Raw genomic sequence first — 26280 nt, 5'->3', positions numbered from 1 at the left:
AAGTGTTTACTATCACTCATAAGATCAAAAAGACAAAACTTAAATAAAAACAAAAGCCTGAACATTACCAGCTCCAAATCAGGGACAAGGAATAGGGACACAATTCCATGACATACCTGCTCGAATTGCAGTGCAGACAAAAAAAAGGAATGCGATAATGCACCCCACACCTGGTCACAAGAAAATCAAACATAACACCAGTAGCAGTGATCCCAACAGCTCTGTATCTTTGTTGAAGCGATCATGTGGGAAAATACACGTCAAAAAGAACAACAGCAAATTTATTTTTGTTTCAAAAGTTGTTACTGTCAGTCACAACATTAAAAAGACAGTATTTACTCACAGGCCTCTTCTTAGCAATAAACGTGTATTTCAAGGGATGTTTTGAAGATCAATCTTTATTTGCTCATAACACACCTCAAAATATCAAGAAACTGACAGGTAAAAATGAAATCCAGAACATTTCCAGCTTCAGATTAGAGACAAAATGGAGGGGGGGGGGGGCACAATTCCGTGCCTAACCTGTTCAAATTGCAGTACGGTCATCAAAGTGAATGTTATGATGCAATCTAAAAATGGTGAAATGTTTTAAATTGGCATGTAATGCCAATAACTTTAAGAACAAGCACACAATAAAAACGAAATTACAAGAACATAAAAGCAAAATTGTTCTCAGCCCATGAAATCCACAATAGCTCAGAACGTCAACAAACTAAGATACACTGTACGTCAAGTGAGATCAAGTCTTTGACAAGATTGAAAAAGGAAGACAGAGACAATAACAGGCTGCTACTTCAAAAGGAACCCTACTCCATTACAATGTTAAAAAGCTTACAACCCAGATGCCTCAATGATAGGCTAGAAATATCTTGCTTCTAGCAATTATGATTTGATCAATCGTGGTCTTGACTATGGTGTACAACATTATGTACCTTTATGATCTCTTATAGTCCTATGGCACTCATGAAAGCACTGTGTATGGACATCACCTTTACTGGATGTATTCAGTTAAGCAAAGACTATGGGCCTGATTCAGACCTTGGCGGACGGCCTCCGCCGTCCGCCAAGGTTCCGCCGCTGAATGACCGCACCGCGGTCAAAAGACAGCGGCGGCCATTCAGACATTTCCGCTGGGCCGGTGGGCGCTCTCCAAAAGAGCGCCCGCCGGCCCAGCAGAATTGCCCCTGCAACGAGGACGCCGTCTCAGAATTGAGCCGGCGTAGTTGCAGGGGTGCGACGGGTGCAGTTGCACCCGTCGCGTATTTCAGTGTCTGCAAAGCAGACACTGAAATACTTTGCGGGGCCCTCTTACGGGGGCCCCTGCAGTGCCCATGCCATTGGCATGGGCACTGCAGGGGCCCCCAGGGGCCCCGCGGCACCCCCTACCGCCATCCTGTTCATGGCGGGTTTCCCGCCATGAACAGGATGGCGGTAGGGGGTGTCTGAATCCCCATGGCGGCGGTGGGGCAGCGGTAAACCGGCGGGAGACCGCCGGTTTACCCTTTCTGACCGCGGCTGAACCGCCGCGGTCAGAATGCCCTCGGGAGCACCGCCAGCCTGTTGGCGGTGCTCCCGTGGTCGGTGACCCTGGCGGTCACCGGCCGCCAGGGTCAGAATGACCCCCTATGTATCTCTTTGTTAGATTTTGATTAAGTACAGGTTACTTCATTATATAATGACCATTTACTAAATATTTGGTGTGCACTTTGATTACTGACCCCAAAAAATCCATAAAATAAAATGTTTTTTTTTTTTTTTTTTTATATTGACAGGTAAGTCAGTCTAGATTTACTATACCTAACTCCACATATATGTACCCATGCAGTACTAATATCTTCAAGGTATGTAGATGGTAGATGTAGAGTTAGCAGTTATATTAATATATCTTTTTCTCACTTAAAAAACAAAAGGTGACAGGGACGTTATAGTTTTAAAAAAACAAAACCACAGAAATTCAGCTGCTATAGTTAGAGTTATTTCAAGTAACTAACTTGTGCACTAAGGTAACTATAGCTCGTGCCCGCCATGCAGTTATCTCATCAATAATTTTACTGCAAATTTGACAGGGACATTATCAATGGTGTTATAAAAAATGTTATGAGTGCTGTAATATCTAGGGTAAATAGCAGTGCATTGCGATGGCACAAATTACAGTTACCTTAGTGCACAAGCTATAGTTGCTTGAAATAACTAAGTATAACAGCTGAATTTCTATGGGTTTGTACGTTTAAAGTGTGATCTTAGCTATAACGTTCCTGTAAACATTGTTTTTTTCCAGTGAATTCCTATGGCTTTTTTTTTTTCTTAACACAAATTACTATACATTAATCCAACCACCGCAGCACATTGCTTTTGGCCGTGAGCAGCAGAGTTTGGCCCGAGGACCTCTCCTCTGACTTCTTGTTTGAAGTGTTGGCAGCCAATCACATCTCAGCTGGAGATCTCTCTGGATCCGCGGCCCTAGATACACAAATTTCCTTTTCCTTTTAAATCTCAAAAACGTATGAACAGATTTAAACCAAATTTAAAAAGAGTGACCTGTAGAGCAAACACTACCTCTTTGCCAAATTTGGTGTAATTCTGTCCGTGGTTCGGACTGAAGTCGTTTCTAAAGAGTCTACGAGAATTAACATGGGAAACACTTTTTTGAACCCCCCCTTTTTTTTTGGGCCCCCGCTTGACTGATCATCCCAAAATATTCCATGTACAACAAAACCCAACTTGAGACTTCTTATAGAAAACTTCATGAAGATTCGTCAAGCGGCACCAAAATATATAGGGAAGTCAAACCCTTTTTCATTGGAGACTAGGTCCTAACTATAACTACCTACTGGCGACTGCCAGTAGGAGATATCTCCTGGTGGTCGACATTTTTCCACTTCCGAAGCCATCCTTGAGCGGATTATGGATTCAGCTTTACTGCACGTTTGGCCAAGTTCTAAGAGCATTGTTCTCGGAACACGTGACTTACTGACTTTACAGGACTTTCTCATCTTTTCTGTTGATAGTCCCAATATGGTGGTTATGATCTTGCTTAACTTACATTTACATTTTATGTCTCTGCTTGATTTCTTTTCCTTTCGCTTCTAAGATTCTTATTTGTTCCACTAAGATTATTCTTAGGTTTATATGAACCATTCCTATCTCCCAACATTATCCTTTTTTGATCCACTGCTAGCAATACCGCCCACGCGGACATTTTGAATCACTTTTCCACATAACTTTTTTTGCATCTGTTTCCCATTGTTTGTCCCTCACTTTCTGGACAGTAAACATGCACCTGAAAGTTCCTCAGTATTTCAGCATCTACCCATCTTGCTTTGAGCTTTCAGCGCTGCATTGAGCTTTGACAATGTCCAGTCATTTTTTTTGTTTATGGTTTCTTAACTGGACACTCACAAACTACTACTAAGTATTTTGTACTTTGATACTCATTATTTGGTGTACCCTCCATATATTTTTTTCACAGCTACATTAAACCAAATGTTTAGTTTTGGCGCCCTCAAGAATAACTTTTTCTAGATGCATAGGGGTGTATTATGAAATTGATGAAAATTACATTGTTTAATTTTATGATGTCTACGGAGCATGTATTTCATGTCAAAAGTGGATTGCTTGAAAGGATTATGTGAAGTAGCCTCTCCGGTGCCCACGCCATCAGGCAAGGCACCTTGCGACAAATGCCAAGTTGGACGTGTGGTAACACTGGATTCATGAAAACTTCACAACTGGAAGAAGGTGGTGAGGTGGCACACCACTTAGAGGTTACAAAATCCAAAAAGGCATTGACTAAGAGTGCTTGTGCATATTTACAGCATTTTCTACTACTCTTGAGTCTACTGTTCTGGTTGTTACAAATGTGAATCACTTTCTCATTGAATTTCTAAAAAAGAAAGCACGGTTGAACCAAATATTACAGTTACCTATTAATATTTAAAAGGGCTTTCTAAAATTAGCGATTTTTGATTTTTATGTACAGATCATTTGTTTCAGATGACTTGCTATATGTCAACTTGTTGCTCCCAAAAACAGATCAGAGTCCAGGAGCGCTCGCCCACCCAACACAAAAAGGAGGGGAGGCATTCACACACATCCACTTAGCCTGCTTGGTTTAAATTTCACTAATATCACTAACAAGTGAAGAAAAATACTTGGTTTAACACCAAACATTAAGAATACCCACTGGCCGATAGTCTGAGATCAAACAATGTTTTTGATTATAATTTTTGCGTCCAAGTGCTTACATTGCTAAGCACTAGAAACCCTGTCCGTAGAGCCCTTAAAAGATGCATGTTCTAAAATTTCACCCTGTTGTCCACTGTCATGCCAGAGAATCATACTCAAAGCACCAAGTAGTGATTTAACCTGCTTTTTCTGTATAAATATTCAAAACAAATCAGCCATGTCCCCTCAATATCTGGTATAAATATACATTTCCCACTTTAATAGTAATGTTTTTCCATCTTAAAATGCTACAATCCCATTTCCATGCCATTACCTCAGTATTCGTAAAGGATACTTCTACAAATGTACAAATATAAGTGGACTAGTTCGTTTTGCAGAGGAAGCCAAAAGATGAAAACAGGCAAATTATAGGTCAGCACAAAAAAAAGGGGCTTCTTGGGCTTTTAGCACCAAAGGAAATGTATGTTGTTAGCACACAGCATTATTTAAGCAGACAGCATAAATAAAATATGATGGACACTAGCAGCTAAATGGATAAGCAGCAGCTGTGCACTTCTGCCAGCGCAGAAATGGCAAGACGTCCTAAGTTTCTGTATGTCTTATATAGAGAACTTTTAAAAGAAGAATTCCTATCAAACACTTCTGTTTTATCCAGTTACATAATTTTAGTATTCAAATTGGTATGTGCCTCCTTGGTGTGTTCTCTATCCTGGGACACAACTGCAGTTCAACCATTAAAATGGTACCCACTCCTCAAAAACAGAGGTGGAAACAGACTCCCATAGGGTAAGCTGTCCTCGTTAAAAAGTTTACCCTTGAAGAATTGAGTTGTGAGGAAATGGGATGGGCAGTGGGCAATGCAAACACCAGGACAGAGGTGTGCTATCCCTTGAAGGCCACCATCTCTGTGTTTGAAGTCAATCAAAGAGGTTGCAAAAAGTAACCCGCCTAATTAATATTCATTAGACAGATCATTCTGCCACCCCCTTTCGGCTGGAAATTTTGCAGTGTAACCTATTAGTACATTAGTTGTGTCGCAAAATCAGAGAGAGATCGCAAAAAGCTGGTGAGCAATTGTCTACCCTTATTTGAGACCTGTCTCCTTATACCTGGGACCATCATTTCCATATTACATGTTTCACAGTCAGACTTGCGCATGTCAATAATACCTCTACATAGGACTGACATGAGATAATGAACTCCAGTGGGGGAGCAAGATAACAAATGTTTATCTGTGATATAGTGTAATATTTCTGAAACTATTTGATTCATAAAATCACATCAACACCAACTGCATTTGGTGCGAGACATGTGATGGTGCTTCCAAAGTGAAACATAAGAAGTGCAAAAAAAAAAAAAAAAACACACTGCTGAAAGAGGAGCTAAAAGGAAACATCAATTTAGCAAGGGTAATCCATCTAAAAAACCTCAGTCCTAAAGAGGAATGAGTAAATGTTTTGACCTTGTAAGTATTTCAGCAAGTCTTCACCAGGTCAAATAAGAGCACCCGAATGGGTAAAAAGGGAATGTAGAAAAGTGACCTTAATATGGATCAGCTGTCATGTCCCCAGAAGCAGTCTGGGGTGATGGCTGGATTCCACAGCGGACCGCCCAAGACTCGCAACAGAGGGGTGAGAGGTCTGGCAGCTCCCGGCCTGCTCGGAAGAAACATGGACGAGGTGGTGGCACCACCAGATCATCCTCTAGGGGTAGTGGTCCGCCGGGAGGGTACACTGGATCTTTAACAGCAGAGGTTAAAATGAGAGACAGTATGAGCACTGGTGGAGGTGGTGACAGCTTCCAACTCAGACAACAGTGCAGGAGATGTGCGGAGGAGATCCTAGATTTGGGATGGTCCTATGCAGGGGACTGACTTGTGAGATGCTAATTGCTTTGGGGATACTGCCCAGACTGCGTGACCCTTGACTTGTGGGCTTTGGGCTCCTAGACTTTGGGAGGGCCTGGAGTGGACTATATTAATTATTGGCTGGCAGGAAACAGGATGATGGTCGAGGAATTCTGAGGGAACTGTGTACAGGTGCATGTGCTGCTGAGGACATGTTCTGCATAACAAGAGTGAGGTCCCGGGCTCAATTATACTTCAGTAGTCATTTTGAGCAGTTGAGATGTAGGCTGACTTGCGTGTATAACTTGCTCATGTGAGTTTTAATTTTTTGTGAGCCAGTGTTGAGAGAAGGGAGCGTGTGTATGGGACCGGACTGGACTCGGAGACACTGACGGCTGTTCGGGTTACTGGAGAGCGATCCTTCCCCTTAATTCTGTCCTTAAAGACTGATTGCAGTATGAGTACCCTAGGTAGAGTAGCGAATACAAAAAGGTTTTTTGTGGGGGATTTCTTATTGGCTGACGGAATTTGGGGAACCACATGTTGTTTGTGACTGTTTACCTGGGGTAAAGGTATGGTTGTTTGGGATTAGTTATGTTTTGTAGCATTGTAAATGGACTGCTCAGTGTGATGGGCGCCATCAGAGAGGTGGGGATGGGGAGAGGTAGATGGATAAGATTTAACTAATAGACTAGATAAGGTGGTGACCTGGAAGGTGGAGGTCTCAATTCATACACCAAGAGATACAGGGACCAGGAATACTTTCGATGTCAGGGGGTGCACATCGCTCTTCTTTAGGAAACACATTTGATGGAGGGAGAGGTCAAGAAGGTCCACAGGAAGTGAAGAGGACAGGTGTTCCCGGACATATTCTCTAATTATGCCCAAGGAGTATCAATATGGGTGGCCCTGTATGTCCCCTTTCGGGTCACCAGATTTTTGGCAGACGTGGAATGGCAATACTAATTGTTGTGCAGCATACTTAATGGACCAGAGGTGTGTCTGCTCAACATATACGCCTAAAATGTTGGACAACGGGGAATTCTTAGCAGTGAAGAGTGAGCTCCTCCCGTACACAGGGATGCTGCTGCTGGGGGCGAAGACTTTAATTGTGTACTGGATGGGTGCTGGGATCGCCACCCCTGGAGGCTAAATACTAAACTCAGTATGGTGGTGGCACTGCAAGCAGTGATGGAGCAGTTGGGATGTGCGGATATCTGGCACTCAACCGATCCAGAGGCTAGAGAGTACACCTGCTATGCCCCGAAACACGCTGTCTACAGTTGCCTTGACAGGTTCCTACTGACAGGAGACCTCGTCTAGGAAGTGGCAGCTTTCAAGATATTGGGCAGATTTCTATTTGACCATGCCCCACTACTCTTGGAATGGGAGCTTTGTGGAGATAGACCCTGGGTGCCTCTGTGGTGCTTACAACCCGTGATGCTGGGAGACCCTCAGATTTGTGAGGGCAGGTTATTTTGACATGACTGTACACAGCGGCCCGCAAAGGGATGGAGTGGGATGCCCTTAAGGCTGTGACCCCAGGGGAATGCTTGTCTCGTATAGGCAGCATTAGATGCAGACTTGAGATTTAGCTGACTGAGGAAAGGCACCGTCTATCGAGGCTTCAGTGAGAGGCCCCCATCTTAGGTGAGGGATGACAGGAACTTCTGTCAGCTCAGAGAAAGGTGGGTGTGACGTGGGGCAGACCAGATCAGATGGTCAGGCAGGACTACAGCCAACTACTAAATAGAGAGGGCGACAGATCAGGATGCCTAGTAACCTGGCTCCCTAAATAGAAACGCCCACCCAGTGATCCTTCCAATGACGCAACTGGGCAGTACTATCACAAATATGTAGGCTGACATTAACGGCCTTCTGCATGATCACTTGGAGACAGTGTATGGTGGAAGGGGAGACACCCTGTCGGTCGGGGCAAGTGACTTTTTGGATTGACTTGCTCTCCGAAGGCTCACAGGAGAGCAAGTTGAGTGCCTGGAGAAGTACATAGTGGTGGAGGACCTGCAGGAGGCGGTCAGGGACAAGGCAAGAGGTAGGGCGCCAGATGGTAGAGCATTATCAGTCATACTCTACGTTGCTTCTGCCCTTTTTGCTTGAGACGCTTCAGGAAGCATAAACATGTGGGAGGCTCCCCCTGACTATGTGGAAGTCCCAGATCATAATGCTCCCAAGCCAGATAAGGACCCACTAGACCCGGTTTGCTTAGACTCCTCTCAATGTTAGGCGTCAACATCAAAATACTGGCAAAAGTCCTTGCAACAAGGTTGCATGGGGTGAGGACTCATTTGGTACACAAAGACCAGTGGGGATTTATGCCTGGCATGGGGCACAAATGAACCTATGAAGGTAGACAGATGTGATACACTCCACTGTGGACAGGGGCCTTGAAGCGATGCGGATCACCTTAGGTATAGAAAAGGCATTCAATGCTCTCGATTGGGAGTACCTATGGGAGCTTTTCCAGAGTATCGGACTGCGCACAACATTTCTTTCCTGGGTGAAGTTGTTCTACACGGAGCATGTGGCCCTGGTGCAAGCTGGCTGGGAGGTATCAGAGAGCATCCCTGTCTGTAGGGTAACTAGTCAAGGGTGCCCCCTCTCACCGCTCCTTTTCGCGCTAGCAATGGAGTCTCTGGCAATTTACCTTTGCAGAGACATGACCGAATAGGGCATAGAGGTAGATGGTGTGACATATCTCGCTTTACGAGGGTGACACCCTCAACTACCTTACGTTGCCACAGAGATCAGTTGCTGCACTCCTGTGGATAATGGAGGAACTCGGCGCCACATCAGGCCTAAGAATTAGTAAGCAGAAGATAATGCAGTTTCCCCTGGTGGCCCTGGCACATCCTGGATCCCAGATATGTCAACCGGACAATCTCCCTTCAGAGCCTTATAGAAGTGCTATATCAACCCCAGAGTCGCTCCCAGGTTCTCTAGGCATACAAGAGATATCCAGGCGGTCGCCACCGGGCGGACAATAAAGGGTTGCTCAGCAGGAGCTCCCGCATAAGGCACCAGGGCAAATCCGTGCCAGCTCCCCAGGTGTCCAAGAGACTCTTCTCAGCATTTGGTCTATCGCGGCACCACTCGTTGCAATTGGAAAAGACTCGCAAAATAGTACCAGTGGAAATCAGGTAACCCCAGTCTCCCAAACTCAGTATTGAGCTTGAGGACATCCAGTTTAACCCAGCTCCTCTCACCAGCTCGCCCGAGTGCCACCTGAAGACTGCTTAACTGGGCAAATGTAGACTTCGGGACCACATCAGAAGTACAGGCATCTGGGCAATGGCACCATTCTGCAGAGTGCAACTCTTCCCATAGCCGACAGAGGAAGTCAGAGCCAAAATGTAATCGATTCCTCCAGGCCAAGCAGCGTCCTGCCCCTATTAAGATTGTAGTGAGTGACTACAGTGTTGGCCACCTGTATCCCTAATTAACGGAAGCTGTTCCGGACCCATGTAAGCTCAGTCCTTGGCATGCTATATCATGCCAGAGTGGCCATACTTTGGCTACAGCCCACCACACCGACTGCAGGAAGGTGGCCACTAGACCTACAGGAATTAGGTGTAGAAGAGGAGAGAAGACTGAAGTTGGTGCACACTTACGAATGTGCGAAATTGGATTTACTAGGCACCCATGCTGGACTGCCTCACGGAGGTGGGACTGCCATCAAGCAAAATGCAGAACACCCCTCAGGGTCAAAGCGAGTCTCCATTGCCCCCCGGGATGGAGTGCTAGAATTTATATCCCCAGAGGGAGGCGGATTTGGCGGGAGAGTGACTGCCAATCTGATCCCATGGAAGGGCTCACTGCCCAACACCAATCCCCCCCCCCCTCGACTCGGTGCCCCGACGTTCCTCAGGGTAGACACTGCCCCTACCAATTAGCTTGCAGTGAAGCCCCCTACCCCATGATTGGGGAGATCTCCAGAACTAAGCTGGGAGGCAACTAACACTGGGAACTATACAGCCACCCATTCGCAACTAATGCGCAATTATTGTGGAAATAAAAAAGCTTATTTGATGAGATTTACATGGTTCTGACCGTAGCAGGTCTAATGCTACATGGATGCTGTGGAGGACTATATGAAAGTTTATTCTACGCTATCTGCGGACATAATTGTATTTCATTGATAAGCCTTATGTATTGCTTTGTTCCGAATAAACACGTTTTTAAAAAACACACGGATCAGCTTGTCAGGCCCTTTAATTACTTTCTGAGTCTGAGAATATTACTCCAGTATGAGAGAGTAGGTAGTAAGACGTGAAAGTGTGGTGAAAGTGAATCATAAGAGAACTCTTGTTCTTTCACAGATTAATCAAACCAACTCATATTCATTTGACTTTTACATAAACAAAACCACTTGAGAAAGAATTGATAACATTTTCTTAAACACAGCAATTATTTACCTGCTCCTGTACATCTTCAGACTCAGAATTAAGCAACTGAATAAAAACGGGAACAGCACCAGTCTCAATTACAACTTTGGTATGTAGAAAGGTTCCAGATGCAATATTTGTCAATGCCCAGGCTGCTTCAAACTAGTCAAAGAAAAAAACACAATAATAACAGGTGAGCAAAAGAACAAACCAGTCATATAGGCATTAGCAACCGATTCCACAACTAATGTAGCTTTTAAATACCTGTAAATATTAAAATATCTGCTGCTATTGCCATGGTTGTGTAAGTCGTAGCTCTGATAACAACATCCTTAATAGAATATCCAAGATCCAATGTCAGACTTTTAAAATTGGACTCTGAAAATATAAAAAAGCTTATGATTTCAATTTAAAAACTAGCAAGAAGTGTATACCGACTGCGCCAAAAGGAACCAGTCATTTACCCAGGACTGACGTTTCAACTTGCTGCTTGGCTGTTACACCCAATATAAAAAAAATATTTGTTAACAAAATGGGTCTAGAGCAGGACAAACTGCAACAAAAACATCTGCTTGCTTCTGCTGATGGCATGTACATTTCATATCTTTCTCACTTTGCATTCCAATAATCACCTAAATGATATTATTCCAAATCACAGTCACAATAAGGTCCAGGCAAGGTCTCAATAAATTAAACCTTGCTCAACCCTCAGTGGATTGGCCCACAAGGAGTTAGGCTTAATTTAGGAGACAGGTGTATAAAGCATCTGATATCAACAAAACAGTAAATAAGTAAAACACAACACACAATAAAACTCCAACACCAATGTATGAAAAATTGGAAATATTTATATATTTTTAAATGACACCAAAACAACAAAAATACAACTTAAGGAGCTAGAGCTATGATTTTCTTTTTAATAAATCAAAAAATGTATGTTTTATGCATAAAAGTGAAAAGCACCAACCACGGCTATCAGGTCGCGCTTAACTGGATCAAAATCAAAGTTTGAGGACGGCGGCAATTAAGCCCAACTCGGACCCACTGAGTGGTAGGCCTCAGTTGCAATTTTATCTTTACACTTTTTTTTTCTTTTTTTTTTCTTAGGGTCCAGTGAGGTTCCTCAGCAGACCAGGTTGCAAGTTGTCGCCATCGGCACAGTAAAATCTGGGCGGTCTTGGTTCTCATCACTGACGGGAAGAGCTCAGGGGCTTTCAGCGGGACAAACCTGAATTTCAGGCACAGTCGTGGTTTGTCATCAGCGGCTTGCCTATCATCGATGGGTTGGTTACCTTATTAAGCTTTTTTCTAAAAATTCTCCAAAGGTTTCCAAACTTCTGGATCTTCTTCCAAAAAGTATTTTTGAGGTCTTGAAGTCTCCACAACACCAGCCATGATTCCAGAAGCTCTGAGTTGATCCTTGGAGAGTTGGTACAACAATTCCCACAGTGCACCTGGTCAAATCCTTAATAGTCTACTGGACACTGGTGTGAGAAAGTAGTCTTTTCCTATCATGGCTACCCCCATTTTTGGCCTGTTTGTCAGTGTGTTTTTACTGTCTCACTGGGGTCCTGATAGTCATGACCGCAGTGCTCATAGTTTGTGGCCTACATGTCAGTATGTTTTACTGTTTTGTCAGTATGCTTGACTCTGTCACTGGAGTCCTGCTAACCAGAACTCCAGTGCTTATGCTCTCTCGGATTCCAAATTTGTACTTACATACTGGTAACCCAGTATTCCACTCCAAATTGGCATACTGGACCTCCCTTATAGGTCCTGAGTATATGGTACCTAGGTACCCAGGGCATTGGGGTTCAAGGAGATCCTTATGAGCTGCAGAATTCCTTTTGCCACCCATAAGGAGCTCATACAAACACTTCAAGACTGCCACTGCAACCTGAGTGAAATAGTGCAAGCACTATGTCACAGCCATTTTCCGGGCACCAGGTAACTTATAAGTCACCTATATGTCTAACCTTCAGTTCCTGAATGCTAGGTGCAACCTTACTGTGTGTGAGGGTACCCCTGGCCTAGCAGGGACATCAGAGAACAATCCTGATAGGTCCATTCCTGGTTAGGTGACCAACTCCCCCTCTGAGGGCTATTTAGGGTCTCTCCTTTGGGTGTTTTTCTCAGATTCGGTTTGCAAGGCTCCACCAGGACTCCTCTGCATCCTCTGCTTCAGCTTCTGACAGTCGGAACAACCGCAGACTGCTCCAGGAACGCTTTAACTGCAACAAAGTATCCAAGAAGGCTACTGCAACTCTGTAACTTCAGCTCCGGCCAGCAAATGGTTTCAGGTTGTGCACTCTCTGAGGACTGCCTGTCTTCATTCTGCACTAGAAGAACCGAAGGCATCTCCAGTGGAGTGACAAAGTCACTTCCCTGCTTAAGCAGGCACCTCTCTGGAACGACAATCGGCACTCAGGGACTCCTCTCCTATCGACGAGTGAGATCCCTTGAACACATGTGGTGGACCAAAGTGATCCTGACTGTCCAAAGGTCCAGCTGCCCAAATTTGGTGGAGGTAAGGGCTTGCCTCCCCGTGCCTGTGCAACGCGGGTTCTGCAGCTCCTTAGGCTTCTGTGCATTTATTCCAGAATTCCTTCATGCACAGCGTCGCCCAGGTCGCCAGCACTCTATCCTGTAACGCTCAGCTGCCTGAGTTGTTTTCCAGCGGCATGGGATCCCTTTGTGTAGTGCTGCGACAACTGCATTTTGTAACTCCTTAGTCCCTGTGTTATGGGACTTCTGTGAGTGCTGCCTAGTCACCCGATGGCTCTCTAGAGTGCTGGGAGCCCCCTCTGTCTCCTCAGTCCAAGTTGAGGCACCCAGGTCCCTCCTGTGCCCAGGTAGTGCCTTTTCCCACCAACCGCAACACATTTGCGTGAGTCAAGGCTTCTGGCGGACTCCAATGACCAAAACCAGCCTGCATCTAATGACTCGACGTGGGAAATCAGGAACCCGCAGATATCTTCTTTGGTGCATTTCTGCCGTTTTCTTCTAACCGGAGAATACACTTTTGCAACTTCATCTGGGTTAGCAGGGTCTCCTGTTCTTCCTGGACTCTCTATCGACTTCTGGACCTGGTCTCCTCTCTCCACAGGTCTTCAGGTCCAGGAATCCATCATTGCTGTCTTGCAGTCTTGCTTGGTTTTTGTATACTCCTTTACCACAACTTCTAGTGTGTTCTGAGGAAACTTGCTGTACTTTAGTCCTGTTTTCCTGGGCTCTGGGGTGGGGTATTTTACTTACCTTTGGTGTTTTCTTACACTCCCAGCGCCCCTCTACACATTATACTTGCCTAGGGGGGAAACAGACATTCGCATTCCAGTATTTTAGTAAATGGTTTGTGTTGCCCCTAGGCCCACTGCAACCTATTGTGTTTTTCACTGTTTGCACTATTTTATTACTGTTTACTTACCTGATTTTGATTACTAGGGTGTAATACTTACCTCCAGAGGGAGTATAGCCTCTAAGATATTTTTGGCCTTATCTTACTAAAATAAAGCACCTTTATTTTTGGTAACACAGAGTATTGCCTTTTCTTATGTATAAGTACTGTGTGACTACAGTGGTATTGCAAGGGCTTTGCATGTCTCCTAGTTCAGCCTTGGCTGCTCTGCTACAGCTTCCTCTAGACAGTCTAAGCTGCTAGACACTGCCTAAATTTCACTACGGTGGATCACTGGACCTGGTATGAGGTGTAAGTACCTCTGGTACCCACCAAAAACTAGGCCAGCTTCTCACAACTGGTCAGCTGGGCTGTTCTTGCAGGAGTTGATACAGGGGACACTTGGTAGCTCCTTTGTAACCTTTGCTTACAGGGAGTCCACTCCTGGATCTTGGAAGCAAGGAAAAGTCCCCTTTCTGGTGAAGCCCAGAGTGTGCAACAGGTGCAGTCCTTTAGAGGGCGTCCTTCTTAGTCCAGACCAGCCATGGATCCAGCTGGACAGTCCTTCTTTTGATTTCTTCCAGCTGGGATCTGGATTGCTAAGCAGCTCTTTCACTTGTATCAAGGTTTCTGGGCTGGCAAGCAGGGGGGCAGCCCTGACCAATGGGGTGCAGGGTGCCACCCTCTCTGAAGACTACTTCTTTATAAACATGGTACCTTTTTGTCCCGGAAAACACTTCCTTAAACATCCAAAATGGACAAAATCTCTCCTGGAGGTTTAGGTCTGGCTAAGCCCACCCACAGGTGTGGCTAAACTTTCTCTGCACTCCCTTTCCAGCCCCTCGACTTACCTAGTTATAGAGTCTCCCACCCCGCTGGTGGGTGTAAGAAATGGGGGAGGTTTGGTTTCGGTGCCAACTGTCTTACTCCCTTTGAAAACCATTCTGGCTACCCATCACCCTTCCTGCTCCGGCATCTGCTGCTGCAGTTCTCTTTCCACCAGATGGTTCCTTTGTCTCAGTCCAGGTAACTTCATACCTCATCAAAGCAACCTAGCCAGCCTGTCACAGGCTGACCAATCAGGAGAGGCTACTACAGGGCTAATTTTAGGTAACTTTAGGAAAGAGTTCTAAAATTCTTTCCCTGTAATAGTTAAGATAAATCGAACAATGAGAAGTTCATGGTTTTATCTTAACTAATATTTTGCCACTTTGAATGATATTTTTAGATCACAGATATCTAAAGATAGACTTTATTCATTTTAACTAAAGCTTTTCCATGTTATCCTATGGAGTTAGTATACTACATTACTCACTATATCAACAGCTTGGAAATGTACAGGTGGTCCAGGCAGATAACCTCTAGGATAGGAAGGCGGCAAATTCCAGTTTTACTATATGTTGATGATGCATCGCTTATTGCACTTACCCCTAAAAGTCTTCAGCAGTTAATTCTTTCCTTTTCAGACTTTATGGAACAGAGGGGTATGAAAAATAATATAGCCAAAACATAGACCGGAGAACAGATACCTTAGGCGGCTGCTGGCTGAACTCCACTCAACACCGGAAGCTATTGTTCACTGGAAATTAATTGGATTTCCTTTCTTTTATTTTTATTGTAGCATTCGGTGTGGTCAAAACAAGAGACACATTTTACTAGATTGATTATTAAGGATTGTTTGGGTTTGCCCCATTGCATAATGGTAAATGCAGTACAAATGTGTGCATACTTCATCTGTAGTTTTTCATCTTAGTGGGTGCAGCTAGTGCTGCATATCTCTACGCACGTTTTCTCTGGGTTTAGTCCTTCATCAGTAGAGATGTCTCTGCTACTTCTGCTCTCTACTCTCTACTGATGAAGGACCAAACCTACAAAAACAAGTCTAGAGATAACAGCACTACCTGCACCAACTTTGGTGAAAAACTACAGCATACCTCACTGCCAATACTTGGAACAACCTCCCACAACATCTCAACACCTCTCCTGGACTTCTGAAGGAATCTCAAAACATGGCTCATATAGAAAAACAGGCATGATTTCCTTCTACCCAGTCAGGCCTGGCCTACTCAGAACCTGGATATCCTCACAGGTGATTAGCCAAGCTCTACAAATCCACATAACATAACAGTTGCCAAAATATTCACAAGGCAGAAGTAAAAGAAACTGCATTGCTTACAGGTGAATGGGTGTGTTATGCACTTGTGAGAGGTGAGGTGAAGGGAAGGCAAGAAAGTGCATTCAGGACAGAGTAAACAAATGGTGCTGAAGAGAAAATTGATGATGTGCAAGATATGCAGATGGGGGAGATGTAGTGAGAAAAGGAGTGCACATGTCTAAGTTAACAGGAATGATTGAGACACACTGAAAACTACTACCATTTCTACAGGCCTCAACAATGTTTAATTTTCACTATTCCATAATTAAGACATTTTCAATATTTTTTACAACAAAATCAGTGTTATTACTCACTTATCTTAAATGGCTAAGAACCAAGGACAAAATCAATAGGCCAGTTGTGTCATATTTAGATGCAATAAAATAAAGATCAGAGAGGAACCAAAATACTGGTTGGTTGGCACACAATGGGAATCACAGAAATGTAGCTTATGTGTTTAAGCCACACACTTAATTACAATTGCCATGCCCCTTTTAAAGACCCCCACTTTTTATCCCACTTAAAGCCCTATGTCAAGATCTTAGGTGGTGTAGTTGTGCTGTCAGACTGATGAGCACAGTTATGTCCAACAGCAGGGGCACCACAGCAGCACAGATTACTGCTATTGGGGCTCACAGGCACTCCCATCAATGCCAAATATTTTCCCGGCAGCCTTTCCTTTAGGAAGATTTTCTTTGATTTTTATATGGGACCAGCACATACCCTCCTCTGAGGGGAGGGTAAAGTATTACCTTGTACTGTATAGGGCCAGTGTTACATAAGGTGTTAGAAAACTCTAAAATGCCCTCAAAGGTATGTGACTTTGAAATGCTATTCTGGCTGAATTAAGTCTGTCTGGCATGTGACCTCATATTCAGTCCTTTCCACCCAAGACATCACCTTCATCGTGAAATCCATCCACTTGGGAGCTCCCACAGACCCATTCCCGCACCACATCTTTAACCTTGGAAACGCAAGGATCGGCCAGGAACTCAACAACCTGCTCAAAACCTCTAACAACAATGCAACATTTCTGATGCCTGGAAATGAAAATGTCACTTACCCAGTGTACATCTGTTCGTGGCATCGGTCGCTGAGATTCACATGGTCTGCATAGCTCGCCATCTGGTGTTGGGTCGGAGTGTTACAAGTTGTTTTTCTTCGAAGAAGTGTTTTCGAGTCACTGGACCGAGTGACTCCTCCTTCTGTGCTCATTGCGCATGGGCGTCGACTCCATCTTCGATTGTTTTCCCCGCAGAGGGTGAGGTAGGAGTTGTACTATAGTAATAGTGCCCGCGCAATGAAATGTGTAAGTATGTACCTATTAAAGGTTTAAATAATATATATACAAATGTACAAAATTGAAGGTAACTTCTGAACTGCTACAGGCTTCCGGGGAGGTGGGTGGGCCCATGTGAATCTCAGCGACCGATGCCACAAACAGATGTACACTGGGTAAGTGACATTTTCAGTTCGATGGCATCTGTCGCTGTAGATACACATGGTCTGCATAGACTAGTAAGCAGTTATTTCCCCATAAGCGGTGGTTTAGCCTGTAGGAGTAGAAGTTGTCTGAAATAGAGTTCTTAATACAGCTTGACCTACTGCAGCCTGTTGTGCGGATAGCACATCTATACAGTAGTGTTTGGTGAATGTGTGAGGCGTAGACCATGTGGCTGCCTTACATATTTCATGCATTGGGATGTTTCCTAAAAAGGCCATTGAAGCACCTTTTTTCCTTGTTGAATGTGCCCTGGGAGTAATGGGCAGTTGTCTTTTTGCTTTAAGGTAGCAGATTTGGATGCATTTAACAATCCATCTGGCTATACCTTGTTTTGATATTGGGTTACCTGCATGAGGTTTTTGGAATGCAATAAATAGCTGTTTAGTCTTTCTGATGTTCTTTGTTCTGTCAATGTAGTACATTAATGCTCTTTTGACATCTAATGTATGTAGTGCTCTTTCAGCCACAGAATCTGGCTGTGGGAAAACAACTGGTAGTTCTACCGTTTGATTTAGATGGAACGGTGAAATAACTTTTGGTAAAAATTTTGGATTAGGTCGTAGGACGACCTTATTTTTATGTATTTGTATAAAAGGTTCCTGTGTTGTGAACGCTTGAATTTCACTTACTCTTCTCAGAGATGTAATGGCGATGAGAAAGGCAACTTTCCAGGTTAGGAATTGTATTCCGCAAGAGTGCATGGGTTCGAAAGGTGGGCCCATGAGTCTTGTTAGGACCACGTTTAGGTTCCATGAAGGAACAGGTGGTGTTCTTGGTGGTATAATTCTTTTAAGACCTTCTATGAATGCTTTGATGACTGGTATCCTATACAAGGAAGTTGAATAGGTAGTTTGCAGGTATGCAGATATTGCTGCAAGGTGTATTTTAATAGAAGAGAAGGCTAGCTTTGCTTTTTGTAAATGGAGCAAGTAATTTACTATATGTTTTGGAGTTGCGTCTAGTGGTTGTATCTGATTATGATGGCAGTAACAAACAAATCTTTTCCACTTACTTGCGTAGCAGTGTCTAGTGGATGGCCTTCTGGCCTGCTTTATGACTTCCATACACTCTTGGCTAAGTTGTAAGTGTCCGAATTCTAGGATTTCAGGAGCCAGATTGCTAGATTCAGCGATGCTGGATCTGGGTGTCTGATCTGTTGGTTGTGTTGCGTTAACAGATCTGGTTTGTTGGGCAGTTTGATGTGGGGTACTACAGAAAGATCTAGCAGTGTTGTGTACCAGGGTTGTCTTGCCCACGTTGGTGCTATTAAAATGAGTTTGAGTTTGTTTTGACTCAATTTGTATACTAGATAAGGGAGGAGAGGGAGAGGAGGAAAAGCGTAAGCAAATATTCCTGACCAGTTCATCCATAGGGCATTGCCTTGGGATTGCTTGTGTGGGTATCTGGACGCGAAGTTTTGGCATTTTGCGTTCTCTTTTGTTGCAAATAAGTCTATTTGAGGTGTTCCCCAGAGTGTGAAGTAGGTGTTCAGAATTTGTGGGTGGATTTCCCATTCGTGGACTTGCTGGTGATCTCGAGAGAGATTGTCTGCCAGTTGATTCTGGATCCCTGGAATAAACTGTGCTATTAGGCGAATTTGATGGTGGATTGCCCACTTCCATATGTTTTGAGCTAATAAGCTTAACTGCGTTGAATGTGTTCCTCCTTGTTTGTTTAGATAATACATCGTTGTCATGTTGTCTGTTTTGACAAGGATGTATTTGTGGGTTATGATTGGTTGAAAAGCTTTTGGTGCTTGAAAAACTGCTAATAATTCTAGATGATTTATATGCAGTTTTGTTTGATGTATGTTCCATTGTCCTCTTATGTTGTGTTGATTGAGATGTGCTCCCCACCCTGTCATGGAAGCATCTGTTGTTATTACGTACTGTGGCACTGGGTCTTGGAAAGGCCGCCCTTTGTTTAAATTTATACTGTTCCACCATAGAAGCGAGAGGTAAGTTTGGCGGTCTATTAACACCAGATCTAGAAGGTGACCCTGTGCTTGAGACCACTGTGAGGCTAGGCACTGTTGTAAGGGCCTCATGTGCAGTCTTGCGTTTGGGACAATGGCTATGCATGAGGACATCATGCCTAGGAGCTGTAGTATTGTTCTTGCTTGTATTGTTTGATTTGGAGACATGTGTTGAATGACTCTGTTGAAATTGTGAATTCTTTGTGGAGTTGGCGTTGCTACTCCTTTTGTAGTGTCTATTATGGCTCCTAGATATTGCTGTACTTTGCTTGGCTGAATGTTGGATTTTGCAAAGTTGACGGTGAACCCTAGTTTGTAGAGGGTTTGTATGACTTGATTTGTGTGGTTTGAGCATTGTGTGAGCGAACTGGTTTTGATTAGCCAGTCGTCTAGGTACGGGAATACATGTATTTGCTGCCTTCTGATGTGTGCAGCGACTACTGCTAGGCATTTTGTGAATACCCTTGGAGCGGTTGTTAAACCGAAAGGCAATACTTTGAATTGGTAATGTATTCCTTTGAATACAAACCTTAGATATTTTCTGTGTGATTGATGTATTGGTATATGGAAATATGCGTCTTTGAGGTCTAGGGTTGTCATGTAGTTGTGTTTTTTGAGCAATGGTAACACTTCTTGTAGTGTGACCATGTGAAAGTGGTCTGATTTGATGAATGTGTTTACTACTGTGAGGTCTAGAATTGGTCTCAGTGTTTTGTCCTTTTTTGGTATCAAGAAGTACAGTGAATAAACTCCTGTGTTTATTTGTGTGCTTGGTACTAATTCTATTGCATTTTTTTGCAGTAGTGCTTGAACTTCTATCTCTAGAAGCTGTGAATGGTGTTTTGATAAATTTTGTGATTTTGGTGGTATGTCTGGAGGGAATTGCAGGAATTCTATGCAATAACCATGTTGGATAATTGCTAGGACCCATGTGTCTGTAGTTATTTCCTCCCATGCTTCGTAATATTGACCTATCCTTCCCCCCACTGGTGTTGTGTGGGGGGGGGGGTGAGTGACGTGTGAGTCACTGCTTGTTGGTAGTGGTTTTGGGGCTTTGAAATCTTCCTCTATTCCTAGGGAATTGCCCTCCTCTATACTGGCCCCGAAAGCCTCCCCTGTACTGTCCCTGGTAGGTGGACGGTGCGGACTGTGAGGTACTGGCTTGTGTGGCCTGACCCCGAAACCCTCCTCTAAAAGGTGTTTTGCGGAAGGTGGTATAAGATCCTCTGCTCTGCGGGGAGTAGAGTGCGCCCATGGCCTTGGCAGTGTCAGTGTCCTTTTTGAGCTTTTCTATGGCTGTGTCGACCTCCGGGCCGAACAGAAGTTTTTCGTTTACTGGCATGTTAAGTACTGCCTGCTGAATTTCTGGCTTGAATCCAGACGTTCTGAGCCATGCGTGCCTACGGATGGTAACCAACGTATTAATAGTCCTTGCGGCTGTGTCTGCTGCATCCATAGAGGAGCGTATTTGATTGTTGGAAATGTTTTGACCCTCCTCAACAACCTGTTTTGCTCTTTTTTGTAGATCTTTTGGGAGATGTTCAATGAGATGCTGCATCTCATCCCAGTGGGCTCTGTCGTATCGCGCTAGCAGCGCTTTTGAGTTTGCGATGCGCCACTGGTTTGCTGCCTGGACAGCGACCCTCTTCCCGGCTGCATCGAACTTTCTGCTTTCTTTATCTGGGGGAGGTGCATCCCCAGAAGTGTGTGAATTTGCCCGTTTTCTGGCAGCCCCTACCACCACAGAATCTGGTGGCAGCTGAGAGGTGATGAATACAGGGTCCGTAGGAGGCGCCTTATACTTTTTGTCCACTCTAGGCGTTACTGCCCTACTTTTAACTGGCTCCTTGAAGATCTCCTTTGCATGGCGTAGCATGCCTGGGAGCATAGGCAGGCTTTGGTAGGAGCTGTGGGTGGAGGAGAGGGTGTTAAATAAAAAGTCATCCTCTACTTGTTCAGAGTGTAGTTCCACATTATGGAACTGAGCTGCTCTAGCCACCACTTGTGAATAGGCTGTGCTGTCCTCAGGTGGTGATGGCCTAGTTGGGTATGTGTCTGGGTTGTTATCAGACACTGGTGCATCGTACAAGTCCCACGCGTCTTGATCTTGGTCGTCGTGGCTCATGGCGGTGTGAGCTGGCGAATGTGACGGGGTGTAAGTTGGCGAAGCCGGAGTTACAGGTGGAGGCGAGGGAGGAGGTGTTACCGTCTTAGCTGTTTGTTGCTGAGGAGCCTCTCGTGCTACAAACTGAAGTGTTCTCTTTCTTTTGACAGGTGGAAGGGTACTGATCTTCCCTGTCCCCTGCTGAATAAAGATACGCTTTTGCGTGTGATCCACTTCAGTGGATTGCAGTTCCTTTTCGAATCTGTGTCTTTTCATTTGTGAAGACATAGAATGTTCTTCAGTATAGGAGCCTGAAACTGGGTCTGTTGGTGCTTTTTTCGGCTCCGAAAACCCTGTTGTTTGTTTTTTCGGCTCCGAGGTAACCTTCCTCTTCTTTTGTGCCGAAAAATCTTGGCCTCTATGGTCTTCGGCGCCACTGTCTCGGCGTCGATCCGTGTCGACACCGAACTCTCGGTGTCGATGCTTCTCTTTAGCACTCTCTCGGTCCCGAGGAGGCTGCGTGCCGGTGTCTCGACCGGAGTCGGACGATCTCGACACTGAATGGGCCTTTTTCGGTGCCGATTGTTGGTCACCGTGAATTTGGGTTGAGCCATGGCCGGTTGGCAGTGGCGTCCCCTGGGCCTTTTTGCCTTTTTTAATTTCAGATCTCGACGTCTTACTCACAGTTTTTGTATTGTCGAGTTCGTCGGAGTCTGAATCCTGGATGGAAAAGGATTCCTCCTGTTCCTCTTCTGTCTCGAACTGTTGATGCTCCTTTGGCGTGGACGCCATCTGCAGTCTTCTCGCTCGACGGTCGCGCAGAGTTTTTCGGGACCGGAACGCCCGACAGGCCTCACAGGATTCTTCGCTGTGCTCGGGTGACAGGCACAGGTTACAGACCGAGTGTTGGTCCGTATAAGGATATTTGTTGTGGCATTCAGGGCAGAATCGAAACGGGGTCCGTTCCATCGGCGGTGTTCTCCACGCGGTCGGGCCGACTAGGCCCCGACGGTGTGCCGAAATCTACCCCGAAGGGCACCGAAGCGCTTCGATGTTCAATGCGTCGTCGTATGTGTTTATCTCGAACCGGATCGCAACGATACCGTCGAAAATCTTCCGTTTTCAGCTATCTTTCCGTTCCGAAACTCGGAGCGACAGGAACACGTCCGAACCCGATGGCGGAAAGAAAACAATCGAAGATGGAGTCGACGCCCATGCGCAATGAGCACAGAAGGAGGAGTCACTCGGTCCAGTGACTCGAAAACACTTCTTCGAAGAAAAACAACTTGTAACACTCCGACCCAACACCAGATGGCGAGCTATGCAGACCATGTGTATCTACAGCGACAGATGCCATCGAACCATGCCAAACTCAGACCACTACTCAAAAAACCCTCCGCGAACCCAAAAACTACAGACCAATCACCCTGCACCCACTTCCAGCGAAGGTACTGGAAAAGATCATCAACTATCAAGTCAGGACATACCTGGAGCAGAACCAGCTACTCAACGCCTCCCAATCTGCCTTCCGCAGAAATCACAGCACCAAAACTGCCCTAATCACAGCCACTGACGACATCCGATCCCTCCTTGACTGAGGAGAAACAGTAACTTTGATCCTCCTCGACCTCTTGGCATCCTTGGACACCATATCCCAACAAAGGTTGATTGAAAGACTCCACCATATCGTCATCCCAGGGGACATGCTTAGATGGATCCCCTCTTTCCTGACCAGCAGAACCCAGAGGTCCATCCTTCCACCTTTCACCTCCGAACCCAAGAAGATCACCTGCAGTGTTCCCCCAGTGCTAGGCCCCATGATCTTCAACGCATATGTGACCTCACTGGCCAACTTCATCAGATCCCACAGTCTCAACATCATTTCCTACGCCAATGACACCCAACTCATCCCCTCACTCATCGACGATCCCTCAACTACCAGAACCAACTTCCACAAACGCATGACAAGCGTCGCTGACTGGATGAAGTACAACTGCCTGCAGCTGAACACAGTCAAGACGAAAGTACTGATCTTTGGCAACAGTGGCAACACATGAACGACTCCTGGTGATTATGAGACATAGGACCTGCATCCACTCACTCCGACCATGCCAGAAACCTCAGAATCCTCAATGACAACAAGCTTACCATGATATCACAGATCAATGCCGTCTCCTCTGCCTGTTTCCTCACTTTGCGCATGCTATGTAAGATCCTCAAGTGGCTATCCCTGCACACGAGATGCACTGTGACACAGGCCCTCATCACCAGCCAACTGGATTATGGCAACGCCCTATACATAGGCATCACCACACACCTTCTACAGAGACTTCAGATCATACAGAATGCTGGAGCCAGACTAATCCCTGGCCTTCCCCAATGATCCCACATCACACCCCACCTAAGGCAACTCCACTGGCTCCCCATACAGAAAAGATGCCAATTCAAGCTGCTAATTCACGCCAACAAGGCTCTACACAACCAAGGATCAGAGTACATTAAACATCGCCTGAACTTCAACCAACCGTCGAGAGCACTACGCTCTGCCCCTCTTTCATTTGTTCATACTCCCCGCATCTACTGAAGCAGAAGCGGAGGATGCTCCTTCTTTCACATTGCAGCAAACCTGGAAAAGCCTCCTCACGTACCTCCGGACCAGCACCTCATTTCCGGAATTCCAAAGGCCCTCAAGACCTGGCTGTTCGAATAAGCCTCCAGGACCTGCAAGTGCCTGGATACCTTATAGAGTGATTAGCTGCGATTTACAAATCCTGACTGATTGTCTGCTTTCATTTACTGAATGAAGGATCTGTGTACCTATTGAAAACTATGTTGGGTTTCTCTCCCTGATTGTGTTGCTGGTTTCTCAAGGAGCATGTTCCATATTCTATAGCTGAACCAAAGAATGGAAGGCAACCTAATTTACAGATCTACTGCTAAACCTCTGAGATTGTAAAGCCCCTTCCATGCTTTACCCAGATAACAAACGCTCATGCACCATCAGATCTGATGTGGCTCACATTAAAATACGGAACATGAAGACATGTTCAAATGCTCTTTTTTTCAGTGAGAGTCAATAATCACTAAAAATCCATTTTGAATATTTTGCTCAATCTACACGACTTATTGACTCTCACTCAAACAAGAGTATTTGAACATGTCTTCATATTCCGTATTTAAATACAAGCCACATCGGATCTGAAGGTACCTGAGCTTTGTTATAATGATGTATGAATGATAACTCTATGTTTAATTTTCCTTTTATTTTAACAATAAACAACAGGCAGTTGACCAGGAACACCTTCACCAACTGCCTTCCTCAGGTCACATGCTTCACGCTCCTATCTGAATCCTGAAGATAAGAACTCCAAATTCCATCAACGTTTGAGCGACACACCCTAGAGAGCATCCTGAAGACATAACAAACCTCCCACTTTTCCATTCACATTAAAAAAAAAACAAGCATTGTCAAAGCCAATAGGTTTAGTCTTTGTGAGAGCTATTGGCTTTTGCCAATGTTTTTTAGACCTAGGAACTAACTTCACCTTCATGCACTCTGACATATAACAGTAAATTGTCCATATCATTAATCCTTAGTCAATATCTCAGAATAAGATTCACAGTACTCATTCTTGATGTCATATTAAACACTCTGACAAAACTACCTTTGATTCCACACTTATTGCACTCTCTGCTCATTGCATTACATTGTTTAAACAAAGCTATATGAAACTTATATCCACAACAAAAACACATTTTGCTCCAAATGCCACCATTCTTCCTATCAATATGTTCAGACATGTTAAAAACTATTGCAGACTCTTCAGAATCTTGAATACTATTAGCTATACAAACAGCCTCATCAAGAAGTGGATTTTTACAGGTGAACAATCGTCCTTGTATTTTTTTTTATTATAACAGTAACAGGTTGGTCGTTAATTAACTGATCAGTAAAAGGTCTAAATTCTCATTTAACTGCTAACACACATAAGGAAGTCACGTACTGTTGACTGTCTTTGTAGTAGAAAAACAATATGTCTGCATACAAGCAAATTCGAAGGTTTGCAGAAATGATTTCCCAATCTCTTTACTGCATCCTCATATTAATCTAATCCTTCTCTTCATTTTCTGACACAAAAGTTGGTAGACGTGCAAAAATGCCCTGCACTCCATTCCCAAAGAATGTTATAGTATCCGATTTTTCCCCTCTCTCGTCTAAATTTTAATCTATCAATTGCTCATATTGAAGGCTCTGAACCACTCCTTCCAAACTCTCCTGGTAACTGTAAAAATGGTAGTGGAGGAAGTGTTTTTGAAGACGCAAAATATATTCAGCTGATGTCAGATGCCTATTAAACTGTGTTAACAGAATTAAAGGTTATAAACATCCAAAATGGGATACCTGATCTACGTGCAGAACACAATCAGGCACCCTCAAAATAGCCGCAAATAATAAATTCCGGTGTACAGTTGCACTTTAAAGCATTCAGTGTGCCTGAACCCCATGTAGAACACATTCAGTAACAACCAAAATGTCAGCAAATGGTAATCTTAAATTAGCGTAGATACTCCCATTAACTGAAACATCCCAGACCCCCAGGCAGGACACAGTCAGACACTCGTAAAATGGGTGCAAGTAATTTTTCTTTCATGCGGACGGTAACTGAATCAAAATAGGTTCCGGCAAGAGGAAAAAAAAAAACATAACATACAG

At 44.5% G+C, this 26280-nt stretch overlaps 1 protein-coding gene across 2 annotated transcripts in view; it reads right to left on the bottom strand.

Annotated features, from left to right (window-relative positions):
• Window positions 1-26280, bottom strand: part of KPNA5 (karyopherin subunit alpha 5) — a 248537-nt gene that overhangs the window by 142301 nt on the left and 79956 nt on the right. For both annotated transcript variants that reach the window (XM_069235362.1, XM_069235361.1), the window contains exon 6: window positions 10465-10596. In XM_069235362.1, coding sequence (XP_069091463.1) covers window positions 10465-10596 — 132 coding nt within the window. The remainder of the gene's footprint in view (window positions 1-10464; window positions 10597-26280) is intronic.

This window comes from Pleurodeles waltl, chromosome 5, assembly GCF_031143425.1.
Source record: "Pleurodeles waltl isolate 20211129_DDA chromosome 5, aPleWal1.hap1.20221129, whole genome shotgun sequence".
Lineage (NCBI taxonomy): Eukaryota > Metazoa > Chordata > Amphibia > Caudata > Salamandridae > Pleurodeles > Pleurodeles waltl.
The sequence above is the reverse complement of the archived record's forward strand: the minus strand, read 5'-3'. Positions and strand labels throughout refer to the sequence as shown.